The 21678-nt window shown below is 42.0% G+C and overlaps 1 protein-coding gene across 6 annotated transcripts in view; it reads right to left on the bottom strand.

Moving 5' to 3' along the window:
* LOC115197350 (ammonium transporter Rh type C 1) overlaps positions 1-19679 on the bottom strand; it is a 28282-nt gene extending 8603 nt beyond the window's left edge. The window contains exons 1-11 of one of the 6 annotated variants that reach the window (XR_003879001.1): positions 19388-19678; positions 12515-12707; positions 10055-10205; positions 8651-8798; positions 8392-8558; positions 8094-8231; positions 7761-7897; positions 7353-7499; positions 7001-7074; positions 6519-6586; positions 5175-5811 (exon numbers count right to left, since the gene is read on the bottom strand). Coding sequence is in view for 3 of the 6 variants with exons in the window: in XM_029758770.1 (XP_029614630.1) it covers positions 5772-5811; positions 6519-6586; positions 7001-7074; positions 7375-7499; positions 7761-7897; positions 8094-8231; positions 8392-8558; positions 8651-8798; positions 10055-10205; positions 12515-12707; positions 19388-19610 (1464 nt within the window). In the remaining 3 variants the exon portion in view is untranslated. Of the gene's footprint in view, positions 1-5174; positions 5812-6518; positions 6587-6925; positions 7075-7352; positions 7500-7760; positions 7898-8093; positions 8232-8391; positions 8559-8650; positions 8799-10054; positions 10206-12514; positions 12708-19387 lie in introns of those variants that run through there. The other 5 variants (XM_029758770.1, XR_003879002.1, XR_003879000.1 and 2 more) reach the window with 5 other exon arrangements.
* Between the last annotated feature and the right edge of the window lie 1999 nt (positions 19680-21678).

Raw genomic sequence — 21678 nt, 5'->3', positions numbered from 1 at the left:
TGTAGCTGGGGATTTTAACAAAGCTAATTTGAGAACAAGGCTACCTAAATTCTATCAGCATATCGATTGCAGTACACGAGCGAGTAACACGCTCAACCATTGCTACTCTAACTTCCGCGATGCATACAAGGCCCTCCCCTGCCCTCCTTTTGGCAAATCTGACCATGACTCCATCTTGTTGCTCCCCTCCTATAGGCAGAAACTAAAACAGGAAGCGCCCGTGCTTAGGTCTATCCAACACTGGTCTGACCAATCGGATTCCAGGCTTCAAGATTGCTTCGATCACGTGGACTGGGATATGTTCCGGGTAGCCTCAAAGAACATTGACATATACGCTGACTCGGTGAGTGAGTATACAAGGAAGTATATAGGAGATATTGTACCCACTGTGACTGTTAAAACCTTCCCTAACCAGAAACAGTGGATTGATGGCAGCATTCACACAAAACTGAAAGCATGTACCACCGCATTTAATCATTGCAAGGCAACTGGGAATATGCCCGAATACAAACAGTGTAGTTATTCCCTCCGTAAGGCAATCAAACAAGCAAAGTGTCAGCATAGAGACAAAGTGGAGTCACAATTCAACGGCTCAAACAAGAGACATATGTGGAAGGGTCTACCCCGCCCTGTGCAACTGGGTCCTGGACTTCCTAACGGGCCGCCCTCAGCTGGTGGAGGTAGGAAACAACATCTCCACTCCGCTGATCCTCAACACTGGGGCCCCACAAGGGTGTGTTCTCAGCCCCCTCCTGTGCTCCCTGTTCACCCACGACTGCGTGGCCATGCACGCCTCCAACTCAATCATCAAGTTTACAGATGACACAACAGTAGTGGGCTTGATTATCAACAATGACGAGACAGCCTACAGGGAGGAGGTGAGGGCCCTCAGAGTGTGGTGTCTGGAAAATAACCTCTTACTCAACGTCAACAAAACAAAGGAGATGATGGTGGACTTCAGGAAACAGCAGATCCACAACGACGGGACAGTAGCGGAGAAGGTGGAAAGTTTTAAGTTCCTCGGTGTACACATTACGGACAAACTGAAATGGTCCACCCACACAGAGACAGTGTGGTGAAGAAGGTGCAATAGCGCCTCTTCAGGGAGGAGAGGGCTTGTCACCGAAAACACTCACTAACTTTTACGGGTGCACAATCGAGAGCATCCTGTCGGGCTGTATCAACCCCTGGTACGGCAACTGCACCGCCCACAACCGTAGGGCTCTCCAGAGGGTGGTGCGGTCTGCACAACGCATCACGGGGGCAAACTACCTGCCCTCCAGGACATCTACAACACCTGATGTCACAGGAAGGCAAAACAGATCATCAAGGACAATAATCACCCGAGCCACTGTCTATTCACCCCGCTATCATCCAGAAGGCGAGGTCAGCACAGGTGCATCAAAGCTGGTACAGAGAGATTGAAAAACAGCTTCTATCTCAAGGCCATCAGATTGTTTAACAGCCATCACAAGCACAAAGAGGCGGGTGCCTATCTACAGACTTGATATCATTGGCAACTTTAATAAATGGAACACTAGTCACTTTAATAATGCCACTGTAATAATGTTAACATATCTCGCATGACTTATTTCATTTGTATATACTGTGTACTGTATCCTACACTATCTATTCTATACTATCTATTGCATCTTAGCCGCTCTGTCACAGCTCATCCATATATTTTATATTTATATATTCTTATCCCATTCCTTTACTAGATTGTGTGTATTAGGTTTTGGTGTGGAATTTGTTAGATATTACCTGTTAGATACTGCAGCACTGTCGGATCTAGAAGCATAAGCATTTCGCTACACTCACAATAACATCTGCTAACCATGTGTATGTGACCAATAAAATTTGATTTGATTTAATTTGGTGTTGGAGTTGTGCCTGGTCATGCAGTCATGAGTGAACAGGGAGTACAGGAGGGGAATAAGCACGCACCCCTGAGGGGCCCCCGTGTTGAGAATCAGCATGGCGGATGTGTTGTTACCTACCCTTACCACCTGGGGGCGGCCCATCGGGAAGTCCATGATCCAGTTGCAGAGGGAGGTGTTTATTCCCAGGGTCCTTAGCTTAGTGATGAGCTTTGACGGAACTATGATGTTGAACGCTGAGCTGTAGTCAATGAATTGCATTTTCACATAGGTGTACCTTTTGTCCATGTGTAAAAGGGCAGTGTGGAGTGCACAAGAGATTGCATCATCTGTGGATCTGTTGGGGCGGTATGCAAATTGGAGTGGGTCTGGGGTTTCTGGGATAATGGTGATGATGTGAACCATGACCAGCCTTTCAAAGCACTTCCTGGCTACAGATATGAGTGCACGGGTTGGTAGTCATTTAGGCAAGTTATTTTAGTGTTCTTGGGCACAGGGACTATGGTGGTATGCTTGAAACATGTTGGTATTACAGACTCAGACAGGGAGAGGTTGAAAATGTCAGTGAAGACACTTGCCAGTTGGTCAGCGCATGCTCGGAGTACATGTCCTGGTAATCCGTCTGGCCCTACGGCCTTGTGAATGTTGACCTGTTTAAAGGTCTTACTCACATCGGCTGCGGTGAGCGTGATCATACAGTCGTTCAAAGCGAACATAGAAATAATTTAGCTCGTCTGGTAGGCTCGTGTCACTGGGCAGCTCTCGGCTGTACTTTCCTTTGTAGTCTGTAATAGTTAGCAAGCCCTGCCACATCTGACGAGCGTCTGAGCTGGTGTAGTAGTCGATCTAAGTCCTGTATTGACGCTTTGCCTGTTTGTCGGAGGGCATAGCGGGATTTCTTATAAGCTTCCGGGTCAGAGTCCCACTCCTTGAAAACGGCAGCTCTACCCTTTAGCTCAGTGTGAATGTTGCCTGTAATCCATGGCTTCTGGTTGGGGTATGTACGTACAGACACTGTGTTGACGACGTCATCGATGCACTTATTGATGAAGCCAATGACTGATGTGGTGTACTCCTCAATGCCTTCGGAAGAATCCCAGAACATATTCCAGTCTGTGCAAGAAAACCAGTCCTGTAGCTTAGCATCTGCTTCATCTGACCACTTTTTTTATTGACTTAGTCACTGGTGCGTCCTGCTTTAATTTGTGCTTGTAAGCAGGAATCAGGAGGATAGAATTATGGTCAGATGTGCCAAATGGATGGCGACGGAGAGTTTTGTATGAGTCTCTGTGTGTGGAGTAAAAGATGGTTTAGAGTTTTTTTCCATCTGGTTGCGCATTTAACATGCTGGTAGAAATGAGGTAAAACGGATTTAAGTTTCCCTGCATTAAAGTCCCTGGCCAATAGGAGCGCCACCTCTGGATGAGCATTTTCCTGTTTGCTTATGGCCGTATACAGCTCATTGAGTGCGGTCTTAGTGCCAGCATCGGTTTGTGGTGGTAAATAGACAGCTATGAAGAATAAAGATGAAAACTCTCTAGGTAGATAGTGTGGTATGCAGCTTATTATGAGCTACTCTACCTCAGGCAAGCAAAACCTCAAGACGTCCCTAGATATGATGCACCAGCTGTTGTTTACAAATATACAAAGACCAACACCCCTTGTCTTACCAGAGGCTGCTGTTCTATCCTGCCGATATAGTGAATAACCTGCCAGCTGTATGTTATTCATGTCGTTGTTCAGCCAAGACTCGGTGAAACATAAGATTTGACAGTTTTTATTTTCCCGTTGGTATGATATACGTGCTTGTAGTTCATTGTCTTTTGTTTGGATTGCTCCATGTGAGCAATTAGCATGTGTATGTTCCATAAGCACAAAAAGCTTATTTCTTTCAAATGTAGTGCACAAATTTGTTTACATCCCTGTTAGTGAGCATTTCTCCTCTGCCAAGATAATCCATCCACCTAACAGGTGTGACATATCAAGAAGCTGATTAAACAGCATGATCATTACACAGGTGCACCTTTTGGTGGGGACAAAAAACGGCCACTCTAAAATGTGCAGTTTTGTCAAACAACACATTGCCACAGATTTGAGAAAGCATGCAATTGGCATGCTGACTGCAGGAATGTCCACTAGAGCTGTTGCCAGACTATTGAATGTTAATTTCTCTACCATAAGTCGTTTTAGAGAATTTGGCTGAATGTCCAACTGGCCTCAAAAACCGCAGACCACTTGTATGGCGTTGTGTGAGCAAGCGGTTTGCTGATGTCAACGTTGTGAACAGAGTGCCCCATGGGGCCGGTGGGGTTATGGTATGGGCAGACATAAGCTACGGACAACTAACACAATTGCATCGGCGTGTACAACAGCATGTTCCAATTCCCAGCAATATCCAGCAACTTCACACAGCCATTGAAGAGGAGTGGGACAAGATTCCACAGGCCACAGTCAACAGCCTGATCAACTCTATGCAAAGGAAATGTGTCGCACTGCATGAGACAAATGGTGGTCACACCAGATACTGACTGGTTTTCTGATCCATGTCCCTACCTTTTTTTAAGGTATCTGTGCTGCATATCCGTATTCCCAGTCATGTGAAATCCATATATACGGGCCTAATGCATTTTTTTTTTATTGACTGATTTCCTTATATATACTGTAAATCAGTAAAATATTTGAAATTGTAGCATGTTGCATTTATATTTTTGTTTAGTATAGTGTAATACTGTCATTCGCGGGAGGGCTTAGGACCATGTGGATGCCTTAGAGCGGGTTTGAAGGCTGTTTGCTTGACTGGCTGGCTTTAGGATTATGGAGAGCGGATCGAACAGCTGCAGTGAACAGTGCGACTTCTCTCTCATGGCCGTGATCCACAATACAATGATAATTCAAATAGCCACGCTAGCTTCGCCCTCATTTGTGTGCTAGCAAACATGCTAGGTAGTGCTAAAATCAACAGCCAATCCAGTAGTGGCTGGAAACTATACTGAGCTTTCATTGGTCTCGATATCGCTAAGTATTTGCATAAAGTTAAACTTTCCCCGACTTAGATCCCATCCTGTTCACCCTTGCCCATGCATGCTCGTATCGCCCAGCGGTCCATCTGCCCACTTTCTTTTCCTCCGTTGAAAATGAATGGGACTTTCGTTGTTTCATCACACCCATCGTGGATAGTGGATCCCAGCTGTCAGTGGAATGAAGTGCAGAGTTGGAAGGTTTAAGTTTTAAAAAATATATAATTATAAAGTAATTATCAGCAAAGTCAGTGATAGTAGAAAAAGACAAGTCAAGTTTTTTTGTGAATTATTGTTTTATTTAAATAGATTAGGGCAGACAAAAATTACCATTTGAAACAGTTATTCAATACATCATAGTTTAAGCCAATTTGCGGATTTCCCATTGCCACCCATGAACGGTTCTTGGCCCCCCTATGAAACACCCCAGCAACGGGACCTAAAAAAAACATAAACAAACAAACAAAACATGGCATACGGTATACCTGTCAAAAAAGACAGAATCTCCACAAATTCTGATAACTGCAATAATTATTTGAGCACCAGCATCACCGGAGGTGTGGGCTGTGTAAAGACATTGTGTACAGTCACATACAGTAGCCTATTTTACAGTTAATATGAATGATTAAGGGTCTGCTTGTGATTCGACATATGTCTGACTGGTGATAAAACATGACACCATCATTTTTATCTGGCCATTTTATTATTTTCCAATGTGATTTCATTAAAGATAATAAGTATCAGTGTTTCTATAAATTCCATGAACAGAACAGTATAAAGAGTGGTGAAGAGGAGATGACTGGTTTCTGTCCAGCAAGAGTCTGTAGGAAAGGACCATTAGTTGAAAGTGTAGGGGGGACATCAGGCTCTAGCATCAGTTCTGTCTCCGTTCCAAAGATAAATTTGATTCTGTTCTGTAAATGACAAGGTTACATTAAGGTTACAACCTTTGTGTGAAACTGATACAGCCCCTAAACACATATTTAAACATCAACCATCAAATTAAAGTAAATATATAGGCTGCACAGCTTCTCCAACGTGGCATCATCATGTCAAGGCCTCAGCCAGACAGTTCATTCATAAATTATGACCAGTACCCTTTCTATTTTCAAATTGCTTCACTTAAATGGAATCAAAAGTTGTTTCCTGTTCTTTTTCTATATTGTTTTACATGAAATAGACAAATACCTCCTAAAGAGAAAAAAAATCCCTTATTTTAAAAGCAGTATCATTGTCATTTTCAGGCCAAGCACAACAGCTACTGTATAACTTCAAGGTCACTTTCAGAGAGATCACTTTCAGAAAGCACCCGTGCAGAGCTATGGAACACCCCTATCTGGGTAGGCCACTGGACACACACCCACAGCATTTCAAAGGAGGTGATGGTGCCATGCTGTCTCCACAATATTCACAGTATTGTGTGGGCCCAAACATGGATTGTTTGAACTAGTGGAGGTACATACACTGTATGTAGCAGGGGTCTGCTGCCATCTTGATGATATTTGACATAACACATCTTATGAGAACCAAAGCAGTTCTCATGCTGTACCACGAGGTGTAAGAAACAAAAACCTTATAATCCAACCTCCATAATCATACTGTTGCACAAAATTCTACTTACACGGCCTTGTTCCGCATGTGGTTATTGTACTCCATGGTAGGTGGATTGTTCTCTTCATCCTCAGGTAACTGGGGGCAGAAATCATCATCATCATCATAGGAACATTTTTATTAGAACTTCCAATATCATGTAAAAGAAGAGGTAAACATAGTTTCCACTGCCATTTCCTTCCTCAGCCTCTTCAAACCAAAGACCATTTAGACATAACAGTAAGCAACCCTTATTGGACTGGAGACAAGCTAATAGCTAAATACTGGTATTGACCATTCCATGTAGGACGTGACAGTATGAGGGAAACACTGTTTTTTAGGTGACAGGGGTGACAGAAACATACAGTTCCCTTTAACAATGACATAAATCAGTTCAAATAAAACAGGTACAATATTACTGAAAAACTAAGAAATCACCTTCAGAAAAATAGCTCCAAAATGGCTTCACGGTCTTCGTGCTATTCAGACTAATGGTTTAGTTCAGTATCTCACCTCCCAATAGATCTCATCATCAAAGCAGCTGTTATCAGGAGCATCCCCCCAGATCGGTAACCTCAGGATACAGCCTGGGGACAAACACAACATCCTCATCTCACCAACATTGAGTACACGACTGAGTACTCAATGTAGAAATTATTCAAATACACCACCCCAGCCAAACAATACTACAATACCACAGTAACTTGGCAGCTATCTTGTAACCTGTTCTCATGAAAACACGCACACACGCACACACACACACACACACACACACACACACACACACACACACACACACACACACACACACACACACACACACACACACACACACAGACACACACAGACACACACACACACCAACCTAATCGGGACACCACTCTCACCAACAATGATTCCTCCCCCGATTCCAAAGCAGAGTGCAACACAGAGCCCTGCTGCCTGGTGTCCTCCCTGCCGGGTCGGCACCATCTCTTTCCATTCCCCCGTAAAGTCAAACGTGTTCATCAACCTATTTAAAAAACAACATTGTTACTCTATATCAGTAAGTCTAAGGAAAATATCAAATTTAGAAGCGGTAACAACTGAGCAGACATTCTTTTCATTGCCGCAGTATTCTTGTTGCCCATCTTCTGTGCCACTACTGCATGTGCATAATAATGACATCAGATGAGTTCATCACCTTAAAGCTGCCAATTAGGCCTAAAACTGGTGCAGACTGAAATAATAACAGGCTATTGGTTGGGCATACAGTTGTAACCTGGGAACTCACCCCTCCTTTCCATAGACGTCTTCACTGGCGGCTGCAGCAGTGATGGCGCCCACGATGCCCCCTATGACCCCAGGCATGGCGTGGAGGTTGTGGATGCCACACGTGTCATGGATCTTCAGATATTTCTCCATGAATGGCTGAGGGGATAAAGATAGCTAGCTACATGACCACTAATCAAATAGGAGTAGCCTAGTCATAAGCCACTAACTAGTCCCAATTATACTAGCGAATAGCCACTATACTCCTTCACTGCATTCAGTAAGCACATTTAGTGAAATGTTTCAGGCAGAAAACTCATGAATAAAACCGATATAACTCCATATTCTACGTTACCGTGATATAAATGTAGCCCAGGGTGGAGATGATGCCACAGCAGAACCCTACAATCAGAGACCCATAAGGCATTAGCATGAACTCCGCTGCCGTTCCCACGGCAACACCCCCGGCCAGTGTGGCGTTCTGGATGTGAACCTGGAACACAGGAACAAAGAGTTGGCCAATAGCTTGAGTGGAGATGCAGTACATGATAAAAAGTTAGTAGGTATGATCATAGGAGTTGGCAGGACAGCACAAACAGATCTGGGACCGGGCTAATGTATGTAATGCACACCATGTGGGTCCATTACATTACCATGTCCAGCTTGCCAGTCTTCTGGGAGAGACTGGAGATGGCTAAGGCGGTGAGGACAGTGGCGGCCAGGGACAGGTAGGTGTTGATGGCTGCTCGATGCTGCCCATCCCCGTGGTCCGAGATGGCCGAGTTAAAACTAGGCCAGAACATCCACAGGAACAGGGTTCCTATGGGGCAGGAATGGATACATTTTGATACAGTTTCACCAATACGAGTATGGCAAATGTGAAAATTGTCAACCATTATGGCTCAGCCTCACCGATCATGGCAAAGACGTCTGAATGATAGACAGAGCCAATCCGATGCTTGCTCTGGTCCAGGTTGGGCCGGTACAGCATCCACGAGATGGACAGACCATAATAAGCCCCGAATGTGTGGATCACCATGGAGCCACCAGCATCCCTGGCCTATAACGTAGAATGATATCCAGTAAACCAGCCACCTTATTCGTATGTACTCTGAACAAAAATATAAATGCAACATGTAAAGTGTTGGTCCTAGAAAATTGTAATGCGCACAAAAAGCTTATTTCTTTCAAATTTTGCATCCCTGTAAGTGAGCATTTGTCCTTTGCCAAGAAAATCCATCTACCTGACAGGTGTGGCATATCTAAAAGTTGATTCTACAGCATGATCATTACACAGGTGCAGCATTTCTTTAGTCAGCATGACTGCAGGAATGTCCACCAGTGCTGTTGCCAGACAATTGAATATTAACTTCTCTACCATAAACCGCCTCAGCATTGTTTTAGAGAATTTTGCAGTACATCCAACCGACCTCACAACCGCAGACCACGTGTATGGCACCGTGTTGGCGAGCGGTTTGCTGATGTCAGGGTTGTGAACAGAGTTCCCCATGATGACGGTGGGGTTATGGGCAGGCATAAGCTATGGACAGCAAACACAATTGCGTTTTATCGATAGCAATTTGAATGCACAGAGATACCGTGACGAGATCCTGAGGCCCATTGTCATGCCATTCATCCGCCGCCATCACCTCATGTTTCAGCATGATAATGCACAGATCTGTACACAATTCCTGGAAGCTTTAAAGGTCCCAGTTCTTCCATGGCCTGCATACTCACCAGACATGTCACCCATTGAGAACGTTTGGGATGCTCTGGATCGACGTGTATGACAGTGTGTTCCAGTTCCCGCCAATATCCAGCAACTTCGCACAGCCATTAAAAGAGGAGTGGGACAACATTCCACAGGCCGCAATCAACAGCCTGATCAACTCTATGCAAAGGAGATACATCACGCTGCATGATGCAAATGGTAGTCACACCAGATACTGACTGGTTTTCTGATCCACGCCCCTACTTTAATAAAAAAGTTATCACCAACAAATGCATATCTGTATTCACAGTCATGTGAAATCCATAGATTAGGGCCTAAATAATATATTTAATTTAACTGATTTCCTTATATGAACTGTAACTCAGTAAAATCTTTGAAATTGTTGCATGTTGCATTTATAGTTTTGTTCAGTATAGATATCTGCATCTATTCCATTAAGTTTTATTGTAAAGGTAAATGCATTCAATCAATCAAACAAGCACGTACCATGACACAGCATCACTGTGTGCCATTCTTGAGAACCATGTATGCAGGTTTTATGCAGGACTTAATATTAAAGCCTTTATTATTTACTAAAGACTTACATGTATGAGGCTGAGGATGATATACTCTTCCACAGCATACAGAGTGACTCCAAACAGCGTCATCACCATCAATTGGACTGGGCTCACCTTGCCTAGCACCGCCCCGTACGCTATCAGGCAGCTGGCTACACAGAAGTCTGCATTGATCATGCTGAGAAGGACAGAACCAGGGTAGGATTAGAATGTATAGTTGGGTCACTGTCAGCCTGGTACCAGATATGTTTATGCTGTCTTTTGTAATTTTGTCATTGACTACATTTACACGTGCACAGTGTTCAGGATAGTAGCTCATATCCCGCTTAACGGCTTATTTGGGATAAACTGTTTACATGCACCTTTGATATCCTGCTCACGAGTATCCCTGTCCCCAGAAATAAACAGAATATTCCTAATTGAAGTTCATATGGGTTAAATGGAATAGTAACTGAAATGTGGACACTGACTGTGGGCCTATGACCTCTCACATGTAAAATAATATAATATTAACTCCTGCAGAATTTCACCTGCAGTGAAATTATACAACAAATATACATTTTGTCTTGGGAACAGGAGTGGTGAGATATGATTTCGTTCTTTCAAGCATCTCTTGAGAAAATACGAATGCGCATGTAACGCGTTATCTTTGACACTGTTATGCAAGCAGACAGTATTTCAACCACATAAAATATGCACCCAGTCTTATCAGAAACGTGTTTATCATTTTCCCATCTTTTCATTTCCTTTAAACCGGTCAAACTGATGACATTTGGACATTCTGCATTGGAACAATCTTTCAAATCTTTCTCCCCAGTCCCTAAATGAAACATTCAACTTTAGCAGTGTTAATTAACTTGATTAATAATGCATTCATTCTATCGATGTATGAAATTATTCTCGTGAACACTATTTTATTTAGTCTTCTGGGGCAACAAGTTATGACAGAAGAGAAGCTGCATGTATCTAACTATAGTTAACAAACAAATGGCCTACCAAATGCCAGAAATTATAATATGGCCTACCAAATGTCAAAAATTTCAATATGGCCTACCAAATGTCAGAAATTATAAGCAGAAACATATATAAATTTGCGGTGAAAGTAGCCTTAACCAGTAGGCTATATGGTCCAGTAAGGAGTATCAGCAAAATATATTATTATGGGATTATTATGGTGGATGGAACGGTGCAGGTATAGCATATTTTTTATGTGATTGGTTTGACAATCAGATGAAAACATCATAACACAACACCCATGACATGCTAAACTGAGCCTCGCAGACCACGAAAAACAACAGTAAAGGGAATAAAGTGTTGACATGCCACAGTATCCCGTCTAAGATCAGCATATCCCAGGCATCTTATCCGGGTTTCTCATAACTGGGATACATACTTTTCATGGTTATTGTAAACGGGATATGATGTTTATGCATTAACTCAAAAACAGAATACTAAAGTATCCCAAATAATAACGGGATATTGGTGTCTATGTTTTAAAAGTGCAGCATGACCATATCATTGTCCCTTGAAAATGGTCACAGAAAAAAATGACAATGACTTCATCCTCAAAAGCCAATAGTTTAATAACAATTTAAGAACCTTGTTATTAAATTGCCAGTCCAACATTATGATACAGTATATTGACTTGGTCGATTTGTATCCTTCAGTAGTTTGTTACAAATTAAACCACACACAGAGCTGTACCCCCTCTACGCACAGTATTTCTATGATCTCAAATAACCCCCCTCCACACACACACACACACACACACACACACACACACACACACACACACACACACACACACACACGTTTGCTTACACGCACACACGTCACACAGACATGCACCCACACATAGAGTATTATCTGTTAATACAATACTTCAACAGTATCATAAATGCGTGATTACATGTAGTCTGTGTTTTTGTTTGCCCTCACATTATTGTGTCCACAGACAGAATATCTCATAAGCCAGGAGGATCAACAGTAACAGGTGATACATGAGGGATTTTCAAATGCAGACCGGTTCCTCCACCTCTCTGGCATCAGGGTAGGTTCTCTCTGGCACTCCCACCATGCACGCATACAGGATTCGTTTCCATCCACACATGTTGTTCTATAGATTGATTTCAATGATGTAGGCATATGTCCTGCATGACTGATTCATTCACATTGGACTCATTCCTAAGGTTATACATAATATGTAAAGTATCTGTCCAATTATATTCAGTGAATGGTCAGCCAGAAGGGCTCTATACATTGTTGGATGGGTTGAGTTTGTTTATGTTAGTTACAATACAATGTAAAGTGCTTTTTTATATAACTCCATACAATATTCACTTTCGTCTTTCCAGGTGACCACTGTGGTGACATCACTTCCACCTATCAAATACGACACCAGCATTCACTGATCTCATTAGTCACAAAAGACAGAAGATCCAAAGAAACAAGTTTAATGCTGTTATACCAAAACCGATGGACTCTAACCTCTCCACGCCGATCTTGATCTTGCCATCCATTGGGTCCAGAGAGTGGAACCATCCCTGCATCAGAAGTGCCCACTGAAGGCCGAAGCCGGCGATGAGGAAGTTGAAGCCAACGGCACCGAAGCTGTAGCGCTTCAGGAAGGTCATGAGGAAACCGAAGCCCACAAAGATCATCACATGGACATCCTGGAAACCTGGGGGAAAAAGAGGGCGAGGTGTGGTGGGTGGGGGAGAGGTAGGGAAGAGTAAAAGGTGCAGATCAACACTTAGGGAAAAGAGAGGGTCAGTTGTAGTCAGTTACATATTAATCCTAGTTCTACCAAGGCAAAGAATTAGACATGGAAACTAAACTCAGCAAAAGAAGAAACGTCCCTTTTCAGGACCCTGTCTTTCAAAGATAATTCGTAAAAATCCAAATAACTTCACAGATCTTCATTGTAAAGAGTTTATTAAACACTGTTTCCCATGCTTGTTCAATGAACCATAAACAATTAATTAACATGCACCTGTGGAACGGTTTACAGACGGTGGGCAATTAAGGTCACAGTTATGAAAACTTAGGACACTAAAGAGGCCTTTCTACTGACTCTGAAAAACACAAAACAAATTATCAGGGTCCCTGCTCATCTGCGTAAACGTGCCTTAGACATGCTGCAAGGAGGCATGAGGACTGCAGACAGCTGATCGTCCTCGCAGTGGCAGACCACATGTAACAGCATCTGCACAGGATGGCTACATCTGAACATCACACCTGTGGGACAGGTACAGGATGGCAACAACAACTGCCCGAGTTCCACAAGGAATGCACAATCCCTCCATCAGTGCTTAGACTGTCTGCAATAGGCTGAGAGAGGCTGGACTGAGGGCTTGTAGGCCTGTTGTAAGGCAGGTCCACATCAGACATCACCGGCAACAACGTTGCCTATGGGCACAAACCCGCCGTCAATGGACCAGACAGGACTGGCAAAAAGTGCTCTTCACTGACGAGTCACGGTTTTGTCTCACCAGGGGTGATGGTCGGATTTGCATTTATCGTCGAAGGAATAAGCGTTACACCGAGGCCTGTACTCTGGAGCGGGATTGATCAGAGGTGGAGGGTCCGTCATGGTCTGGGGCGGGGCTGTCACAGCATCATCGGACTGAGCTTGTTGTCATTGCAGGCAATCTCAATGCTGTGCGTTACAGGGAAGACATCCTCCTCCCTCATGTGGTACCCTTCCTGCAGGCTCATCCTGACATGACCCTCCAGCATGACAATGCCACCAGCCATACTGCTCGTTCTGTGCGTGATTTCCTGCAAGACAGGAACGTCAGTGTTCTGCCATGGCCAGTGAAGAGCCCGAGATCGCAATCCCATTGAGCACATCTGGGACCTGTTGAATCAGAGGGTGAGGGCTAGGGCCATTCCCCCCAGAAATGTCTGGGAACTTGCAGGTGCCTTGGTAGAAGAGTGGGGTAACATCTCACAGCAAGAACTGGCAAATCTGGTGCAGTCCATGAGGAGGAGATGCACTGCAGTACTTAATGCAGCTGGTGGCTTCACCAGATATTGACTGTTACTTTTGATTTTGACCCCCTCTTTGTTCAGGGACACATTATTCCAATTATGTTAGTCACATGTCTGTGGAACTTGTTCACTTTATGTCTCAGTTGTTGAATCTTGTTATGTTCATACAAATATTTACACATGTTAAGTTTGCTGAAAATCAACGCAGTTGACAGTGAGAGGGTTTCTTTTGTTGCGTTTTTTTGAGTTTATATATAGGCTATCCATCCTCTGTGGAAACTATGTAGTAAAATGTCTGATGAGTAAATTTACACTCTCATATGATTTCCCTTCATCTGCTGATTAAATATAGTGCAACAAGACCACTCATGGTCTGAAAAGTTCTCTATTTCTGAGAGATTTAAACATACATTATTGCAATCACCATGGTCACAACCGTAACCTGTCAAGTCCATCTCCCTTATATAGTAAGATAGAATAAGATTTTTGGTTCAAACATGTTCATTTTAAAAAGGTTTTACAGACATAAAGGATCATATTTCCTTAATAAATCTTGTTTTATGTTCTGAATCTAGAAAAACATGCCAAAGTACAACAAAACAAGAAGATGTTTGGAGATTTGTATTTCATATTTGAATAATCTAATGTTAGAATGAAACAATCAAGGCCTTTAAACACTTGTTGGACAATAAATGTAAAAACTAAATTCCTCTGATGGAGTTCACATAAATCCAGTTACAGTGGGAGTATTTTATGAAAAAATGTTTTAATTAGGAGGTTGTTCCTTTACATGGTGTGATAGCTGATACTTTGGTCTATATACCTTACCAGTCAAAAGTTTGGACACACCTACTACATTGTAGAATAATGAAATACTATGAAATAACACATATGGAATCATGTAGTAACCAAACATTAACTCTGCGGTCCAACTCATCCTAAACCATCTCAATTCGGTTGAGGTTGGGTGATTGTGGAGGCCAGGTCATCTGATGCAGCACTCCATCACTCTCCTTCTTGGTCAAATAGCCCTTACACAGGCTGGAGGTGTGTTGAGTCATTGTCCTGTTGAAAAACAATGGATAGTACCACTAAGCGCAAACCGGAGGTGATGGCGTTCCGCTACAGAATGCTGTGATAGCCATGCTGGTTAAGTGTGCCTTGAATTCTAAATAAATCACAGACAGTGTCACCAGCAAAGCACCCCCACACCATCACACCTCCTCCTCCATGCTTCATGGTGGGAACCACACATGCAGAGATAATTCATTAACCTACTCTGCGTCTCACAAAGACACAGCGGTTTGGACTCATCAGACGAAAGGACAATTTCCACCGGTCTAATGTCCATTGCTCATGTTTCTTGGCCCAAGCACGTTTCTTCTTATTGGTGTCCTTTAATAGTGGTTTCTTTGCAGCAATGCAACCATGAAGGCCTGATTCACGCAGTCTCATCTGAATAGTTGATGTTGACATGTGTCTGTAACTTGAAATCTGTGAAGCATTTATTTGGGCTGCAATCTGAGGTGGAGTTAACTCTAATGAGCTTATTCTCTGCAGCAGAGGTAACTCTGGGTCTTCCTTTCTTGTGGCGGTCCTCATGAGAGACAGTTTCATCATAGTGCTTGATGGATTTTTGCAACTGCACTTGAAGTTCTTGAAATTTTCAGCCTGACCTTTGTGTCTTAAAGTAATGATGGACTGTCATTTCTCTTTGCTCATTTGAGCTATTCTTGCCATAATATGGACTTGGTCTTTTACCAAATAAGGCTATCTTCTGTATACCACCCCTACCTTGTCACAACATAACTGATTGGCTCAAACGCATTAAGAAGGAAAGAAATTCCACAAATGTACTTTTAACTAAGCACTCCTGTTAATTGAAAGGCATTCCAGGTGACTACCTCATGAATCCGGTTGAGAGAATGCCAAGAGAGTGCAAAGCTGTCATCAAGGCAAAGGGTGGCTACTCAAATATAAAATATATTTTGATTTGTTTAACACTTTTTTGGTTACTACATGATTCCATATGTGTTATTTCATAGTTTTGATGTCTTCACTATTATTCTACAATGTAGAAAATAGTAAAAATAAAGAAAAACTCTTGAATGAGTTGATGTGTCCAAGCTTTTGACTGACACTGTATATATTTCTAATGCTGTTATTATTAAGAAAAATTAATTGTGATTGTCCCGTCTTTCAAAAAACCCTGTTTCACAACATGGCGTGTGAGAGAGTGAGGGTGACATGGGGGATATTTGAAAGGTCAAGAGTGAAAATGATGCAAACATGGTTCAAGGACATCTCTGTGTTACTAACTGTGTAGATACAGTATACACAAATAACCTCATAGATACCCATAGTACGAGTAGAAAGCTGTTGACATGGAAGTTTTGGTTTCTGTCCATACTGGAAGCCCCATATTTACAATGTGTACATCCCCCATGCAAAATCATTGAGGGCTCAACTAGAACGTACCATACCGAAACTCAAGATTAAGCTTCTTGGGATACTCACATTGCTGTTCTACAATGTTCAAAAGGAAAACATAAGCATTCTCAAGGGCATAGACACAATATACAAACGAAAACATAGAAGGTGATGTACGGAGGCCATACATAAACATATACAGTATGTATAAATAATGTACAGGTAAAAAGGGATGCAAAACATTACTGTAAACTTGGTAGACGCAAATACTTAATTTGACATTTTTTACAAGAAAACAAATTCAAATCAAATTATATTAGTCACATGCAACGAATACAACCTTACAGTGAAATGCCTACTTACGAGCCCCTAACCAACAATGCAGTTTCAAAAAATACAGATAAGAATAAGAGATAAAGGTAACAAGCAATTAAGAGCAGCAGTGAAATAACAATAGCGAGACTATACAGGGTGTACCGATATAGAGTCAATGTGCGGGGGCTCCGGTTATTTGAGGAAGTATGTACATGTAGGTAGAGTTATTAAAGTGACTTTGCATAGATGACAACAGAGAGTAGCAGTGGTATAAAGAGGGCGTGAGGGGGCAGTGCAAGTAGAGCAAAGAGAACAGTCTATGACTTGGGTGCCCTCTTCACGAGTTGGACCATGATAGTTTGTTGGTGATGTGGACACCAAGGAACTTGAAGCTCTCAACCTGCTCCACTGCAGCCCCGTCGATGAGAATGGGAAGGTGCTCTGTCCTCTTTTTCCTGTTGTCCAAAATCATCTCCTTTGTCTTGATCACGTTGAGGGAGAGGTTGTTGTCCTGGCACCACACTGCCAGGTCTTTGACCTCCTCCCTATAGGCTGTCTCATCGTTGTCGGTGATCACTGTTGTGTCATCGGCAAATTTAATGATGGTGTTGGAGTCGTGCCTGGCCATGCAGTCATGACTGAACAGAGAGTACAGGAGGGGACTGAGCACGCACACCCTGTCACTGACTTCGAAATTCATCATCCTTTGAAAGTCATCATCAAAGTGAATTTATTTATTTAACCTTTATTTAACTAGGCAAGTCAGTTAAGAACAAATTCTTATTTTCAATGACGGCCTAGGAACAGTGGGTTAACTGCCTTGTTCAGGAGCAGAACGACAGATTTTTACCATGTCAGCTCAGGGATTCAATCTGGCAACCTTTCGGTTACTGGCCCAACGCTCTAACCACTAGGATACATGCCGCCCAGAAATAATCATATGGCCACAAGAAATGACTATTGGCTACATCCACAGGACACACCAGTCTGAATAAATACTAGCATTAACAAGCCAGTATCATTTTCCAGATGAGCAGCCATAACTGTCTGGTGCATTCCAGAGGAGGTCGCAACAGGTCGCAACAGGTCGCATTCGCACTGTGAAACATTAGTTACTCAAAAAAAATGTACACAACAGCCTAATATACTACCACAGATGTAGGATCTTGATTTGAGGTAGTTTGCTACAGCAGGAAAATAATCCTGCAGCAACAGAAAATTTGAATTATGTGGATTATAATTAAATTGACCTTTTTGTAGGGTTTGATACATTTTTCACAAGGGAAAATGAAGTCAAAATTACAAGTGGAAATGTAGCCTAGCAGTTAGTGCAGTAACCAAAAGGTTGCTGGCTCAAATACACGAGACGACAGGTGAAAAATTGATGAGCAAGGCATTTAACCCTAATTTGCTCCAGGGGCGCTGTACTACTATGGCTAACTTTGTCAACAACCATTTCACTGCACCTATCTGGTGTATTTGACAATAAAACATATTTTTCTTAAATACACTGCAAGTTTTAAATGTCCTGCATTGCAGGAAGGTTCCCCTGCAACAGGGTGATCAAATTAAGATCCTACATGTTACCCAGTCTTATGTAATATCAGGTTAACAAATACTGCATCTATTTGTACCAGACAAACAATATGGCCCTTGAAGAAAACTCCCTACCTAGTTCAGATTGTCCCCATACTGACTTCAGAGATCAAATGACCTACTCCTCGATCTCATGCTTGATTGGTCTCTATACAACAGACTGACAGCAAAATAATTTATCACCTGACATCCAACACTCTATAAGAGATGGTCCTGCGGTAGGACTGACACCCACACCTGTACTGAGTTAAATTCAACCACACCTTCATAATTCTATAACAGGTGAAATAAGATTCTATACAATGAATTGAACTGAAGCTAAACAACACACACAGCCATGCACAGGCAACACACACATGTAACACACACACACACCGCCTTGATGTTTATTATTAACCTTGTAATTCTAGCCATTTCATATGATATAAGCATCAGGGAGCCTGCAGATGCACCTGTTGTGAGAGGGTGTGGGGGATAAAACACTTTAGGAAGGAGGGACAAAGCCCACTGGAAATATATTGTACACCTGTGTGTATATGTGGCAAATCATTGAAAGTTAGTATGACATTCCTGGAAAATACAAAAATCCTACCTCTTGGGTAATAGGCCTATTATAATCTATATTTTTCACAACTATTACATGACATGTTATTGCTGAACAAAAGTTTAATTTAATCATTTTATTCAATGTTCAACTATAATGTTCAAGTTCTGGTCATTGCCATGCAAGTACAAATAAGCATATGGAATTGCAAAGCATCAGCTCTCATAGGCTTATGTGTTCAATCATTTTCTTAATATGACAATAAAAAGTGATAATTTGTGGAAAAGTACTACCCTAATAGCCTACGTTTCTAAATAAAACAACCAAATTGGCAAAGATTTGTTTCGAATATATAGAATTATTTTATTTCCTAAATGTTTGGTTGGTGAAATAATATCAAAATAATAAACCAATATAAAAAGAAAACATAAATCAAAATTGAAAAGCAAAAGCAAAAGAGCAGGTAATTTTGGGTCACTTACTTGGATATCTGAAATAGTAGTCATTCTCAATGTTACTGGATATGTTCTTAGATGTTTTATGCTCTATCCAATGTGCGTCGGATTCCTCGTTATAACGGATAAAAATGCCGAATAAGATGATCATGGCAATTTGCCATACGAAACACACTGCTGGAAGACTAATTCGGACATTGGTATTTTTCGGCCGGTCACAGCATTGCCTGAAGCTTTGTATACAACCCATTGTGTTATCGTGACAATGGTCCAGTTGCCTTTTGTGCCTTATGGAGAAAGACGGCAAATATTATATACAGTAGAGTGTAAGCGATGACAGAAGTTCTAGGTGGCCCCGTAGGGTGTTTGCAGGGGTGTGTCTGCTTCGCTTGGAATCTTCTGAGTCACCTCCTGCCCTCCCGAAGTAGCATTGAATTAACTTTTTCTCACGTGATCTTGTAGATTAGTCATCACAATAGACTGCATAACATGTATACATACGAAGAGTCCTGTCCTAGTCTCCTCTCCTACATAATCACGAAGGAAAAGATTGGACAGATTTTAATAATGTTGCTATGACAATACTCTCACCATAGACCCTAATATATCCATGACTCTCAACTACACAGTTCTTTCACATCAGTGATTCTACACAGTTTTGTCAGTTTGTCATACAGTATAAGGAAAAGCAATTGAAGATTATGTAGAATAGAATAAAATAGAATTACATTAAATAACATAGGGCCCCTGCACACATCATAATTCCCCCTTGCCCCTGGGTGACCAGGTAATATTTGTTTGCCGTCATTAGAATTTGTTTGCTGTCATTAGAACAAAGTGGGGGCAATGACACCGGGGCAGTCAGTCAGGAGCCTAGCCTGCACTTCTGCAGGTCTTCACACCATACACATATGTCCTACATACACATAAAATAATCCTGTAAGTGTTTACAATAGCATAAAACATGTTTATGTATTTGATACCATTCCAATTATTCCGCTCCAACCATTACCACGAGCGTGTCCTTCCCAATTAAGGGGTCACCAACCTCCTGTGCCTTACACACTGATGAAGTGTTGGAAGAAACTGAAATGGGAGAAACTTGAGCAAGCTGTAAGATTCCACTACACATAAAAGCCTGTCAAATTCTCGAGTCTCACATTGTATACAGTCAGGTGCAAAATTATTGGCAACGTTGATAAAGATGAGCAAAAAAGACTATATAAAATATATAATACAAATGCTGAGCTATATAGTATGCAAAATATGCTGTAGCGACCAGCGAGGCAAAAGGCAAACACCCTACGCATCGTGCAAATAGGGATAACCCACTTGGTGGGAATTGTGATATGGCTCATACAGCGAGGATTGCTACACTGCCTCTTCCGAATGGGAAGGCACGTCCCCATAACTCGACTACTCAGTCCGGTGGCCTCACACCAGCCATCCCACTTCTGACACCAATGTAGCAAATAGTTAACCAGCTTGGTGGGAATTGTAATGTGGCTCATATGGCGAGGATCGCTACCATACTAATACATTTGCTCAGAGAAAGAGATTTTGTTTAACAAGTAATACAAAAAAATTGTAGTCAAAATTATTGGCACCCCTGTTTTAAATACTCCAGCACCCTCCCCTTGAGAGGATAATGACACTGAGCCTTATTCAAAAATGTTTTATGAGATTGAAGAACACATTGGGAGGGATCTTAAAACCATTCTTCCATAAAGAATCTTTCCAGATCCTTGTTATCTTTCATCTGCGTTTATGGACTGCTCTCTTCAATTCAAATCACGTTTTCAATGGGGTTGATATCCGGAGACTGAGATGTCCTTTGCAAAATGCTGATTTTGTGGTCCAATTTTTTGTTGTTGTTGTGGATTTTGATTTGTGCTTGGGGTTATTGTCTTGCTGGAAGAGACACTTGCAGCCAAGTGTCAGTCTCCTGGCAGAGGCAACCAAGTTTTGGGCTAAAATGTCCTGGTACTTGAATGGTTTGATGAGCATGAAAACGATGTAAACCATATGCCATGGTCATCTCAGTCACCAGATCTCAACACAGTTGAACAGTTATTGGAGATTCAGGAGCGGTGCCTGAGACAGCGTTTTCCACCACCATCAACAAAACACCATATGATGGAATTTCTTGCGGAAAAATGGTGTTACATCCCTCCAATATAGTTCCAGACACATGTAGAATCTAAGACACTTTATGTTGGTGGTTCCGTTATTTTTGAAGTTACCTGTATATTTCAGCATATGTACCATAAGCACTGGGTACATAGAAAGATATACTCTTCTATTTGTGATGGAGATGA

The sequence above is a fragment of the Salmo trutta genome, chromosome 7 (genome assembly GCF_901001165.1).
Source record: "Salmo trutta chromosome 7, fSalTru1.1, whole genome shotgun sequence".
NCBI classification, from domain to species: Eukaryota; Metazoa; Chordata; class Actinopteri; order Salmoniformes; family Salmonidae; genus Salmo; species Salmo trutta.
This window is presented reverse-complemented; position numbering and strand designations above follow the sequence as displayed.